The sequence below is a fragment of the Babylonia areolata genome, chromosome 21 (genome assembly GCF_041734735.1).
Source record: "Babylonia areolata isolate BAREFJ2019XMU chromosome 21, ASM4173473v1, whole genome shotgun sequence".
Lineage (NCBI taxonomy): Eukaryota > Metazoa > Mollusca > Gastropoda > Neogastropoda > Buccinidae > Babylonia > Babylonia areolata.
This window is the reverse complement of record NC_134896.1, coordinates 5,101,798-5,104,930: the sequence shown is the minus strand read 5'-3', so window position 1 is coordinate 5,104,930 and position 3,133 is coordinate 5,101,798. Positions and strand designations below refer to the sequence as shown.

The following is a 3,133-nucleotide window of genomic DNA, read 5'->3' as shown; positions in this document are numbered from 1 at the left end:
TCAGTTACTCCAGTTTTAGAGTTATGCATGCGTGTGAATGACTGGTGCGAGAGCGCTTTGATTTGGCTCTGCACAAGATTCAGCGCTATATAAATACCATTATTATTATTATTATTTATTTATTATTATTCTTTCAGAAAACGGTAATTGCAAGTTGCTGGTGTTTGGCCGGGTTCTATAAAATGCAGATAAACATTTTTTTTCCCCTGGGTAACCATTTTTGCCCAGTGTTGTGCTGTGTCGTGCTGTGTTGTGCAGTGTTGTGCTGTGTCGTGCTGTGTTGCAGGCGGGCAGGAAGCTGAACGTGGCCCATCGCCACCCGACCAGGCTGCAGCGGATGTTGGTCACCGACACCCGTATCATACACACTACACATACACACACACTACTCACGACACACGCACACACACTACACTACACACACACACACACACACACACACACACACACACACACACACACACACACACACACACTACACTACACTACACTACACTACACTACACACACACACACACACACTACACTACACTACACTACACACACACACACACACACACACACACACACACACACACACACACACTACACTGCACTACAACTACACTACACTACACTACACACACACACACACACACACACACACACACACACACTACACACACACATACTCACACACACTACACACACACACACACACTACACACACGCACACTCACACACACACACACTACACACACACACATACACACACACACACACACACACACACACACACTACACTACACTGCACTGCACTGCACTACACACACACACACACACACACACTACACACACACACACACACCACACTACACACACACACACACACACACACACACACTACACTACACTACACTACACTACACACACACGCACCACACACACACACTACACTACACTACACTACACTACACACACACGCACACCACACACACACACACACACACACACTACACTACACTACACTACACTACACACACACGCACACCACACACACACACACACACACACACACACACACCACCGGACACGAGAAGGGATAACCAGACCCAGTGAGTGACTCCGCAGCGGCAGTGCAGGGTCTCCTCTGGTGTGTGTGTGGGTGGGGGGGCCTCCCGGCGATCTGACAAACGTTTAGTTAGTTCCTACCTGTGTACTGCTATCGCCGTCGCTGAGACAGCTGCCGACGGACAGTCTGGTGGATGAAATGGTGCAGAAGACGGGACACTGGAAACAAAAAGAAAAGAAAAAAAAAGGGGTGTGGGGAACCCAGAGTTTTGGACCCCATGACTTTGTATGGTATTTCTCTTTTTGTCACAACAGATTTCTCTGTGTGAAATTCGGGCTGCTCTTCACAGGGAGAACGCGTCGCTACACTACAGCGCCACCACATCCTGTTCTACCAATTCACTCTGTGTGTGTGTGTGTGTGTGTGTGTGTTCGTGTGTGTATGTGTGCGTGTGTCTGTCTGCCCAGTGTCTGTGTGTGTGTATTTGGGCAATATCCGAAATTGTTCCCCACACTAGACGGAATGAGCAGTGTTCACAACTAGGCGTGGACGTTCATTCCGTCAGTCACACAGAGGGGTGGAGTGGAAGAAATGTGGATATTGCGTGTGTGTATGTGTGTGTGTGTGTGTCCGAGTGTCTATGTCAGTCTGTCTGTCAGTGTATGTGGTTGAATGCTTATTAAATGTGTGTATATGTACGTGTTGAACACAGTAAGTTGAGCACGCAGTTAACGTCCACGCTGTTGATGTTCTCAGCGCCTGACTCCGTGAATCCTAATGCAGTGATGTGTAGCGATCTGACGGGTGTTTGAACAGCCAGACCTTCACGTTCACGGACACAATCGCGGCCGGCCTTCAGTCGTGCTCACGGTGCACAGTGTACTCCACTGACGCTGGGGATCAGTTTCGTTCCACGTGGTTTTTTTGTACAGGATCAGTCGGAGTTACCTTTCCTTCTTCCCGCCTCGCCATCCTTCTCTGTCTCTCCCTCCGCCCCCCCTCCCCCCCCACCCTCTCTCTGTCTGTATTTGTCTGTCTGTCTCTGTCTCTCTCTCTCTCTTTACCTCCTTCCTCTTTGAGTTTATTTTCTTTGGTAGCACTGGGGAGATCAAAAAATTAATGACTTATGGTCCGTCCAACCTGCCCACCTTCTCCCCCCCCCCCCCCTCCCCCCCGCCCCCCTTCCCTTTCTCCTCTACCTCTCCCCATTTCCCACCTCCCCCCACCTCAATCCACCACCACCACCACCACCCCCCACCCACCCCACCCCCCTTCCCTTTCTCCTCTACCTCTCCCCTTTTCCCACCTCCCCCCACCTCAATCCACCACCACCCCACCCCCCTTCCCTTTCTCCTCTACCTCTCCCCATTTCCCACCTCCCCCCACCTCAATCCACCACCACCCCCACCCCCCTTCCCTTTCTCCTCTACCTCTCCCCTTTTCCCATCTCCCCCCACTCTCAATTCCCCCTCCACCCCCCCCCCCCCCCCTTTTTTTCTTTTTTTTTTAATTTGCGCCTCTCAACCTCTGTTTCTTCCCCGCGAAATGCAAGGCACCAAGATGGAAAGCCATTTTGTTCCGCTCTTCAATCTTGACATTTGTCTTCTTTTTTTTTTCTTTTTTTTTTTTGGATAATTTTTTTCTTCCTTGATTTTTCTTTCTTTCTCGCTTTCCTTTCTTTGATGATCGGTTTTTAATCACCTTCCGAAACGTTTCCAGGCGTTCAAACCAATACTTCCTCTCACTGTGCCTTGTCTCATAGTGCCGGCTGGTCGCTCAGTGAAACAGTCCAAGGTCAACGGCTCCGTGGCTTTTAACAACCACCAGACGCCGTGAATTCATATTCACCGTTATGTGCCCAGGGCTTCGGCATAGGAAGGAGGGGCCCAGTCCTCTCCTTCCGCCATTCAAACCTTTCCCCCAACTGAAGTCAAAAGGTACACCCATTCACACACACCCGGGTGTGGAGAAGTGAGGAACATTGGGAGTAAAACGTCTTCCTGAAGGACTGACGAATACCACACCACTGACGCCGAACGGGGATTCGAACCCTGACCACTCGTGAACACAGGATCACAAGTC

At 50.3% G+C, this 3,133-nt stretch overlaps 1 protein-coding gene across 1 annotated transcript in view; it reads left to right on the top strand.

The window, feature by feature from the left end:
- LOC143296232 (uncharacterized) overlaps positions 1-2,887 on the top strand; it is a 98,918-nt gene extending 96,031 nt beyond the window's left edge. Inside the window, exons 12-14 of the mRNA XM_076608061.1 lie at positions 287-366; positions 1,868-1,977; positions 2,814-2,887. Coding sequence (XP_076464176.1) covers positions 287-366; positions 1,868-1,977; positions 2,814-2,887 — 264 coding nt within the window. The remainder of the gene's footprint in view (positions 1-286; positions 367-1,867; positions 1,978-2,813) is intronic.
- Positions 2,888-3,133: the final 246 nt, after the last annotated feature.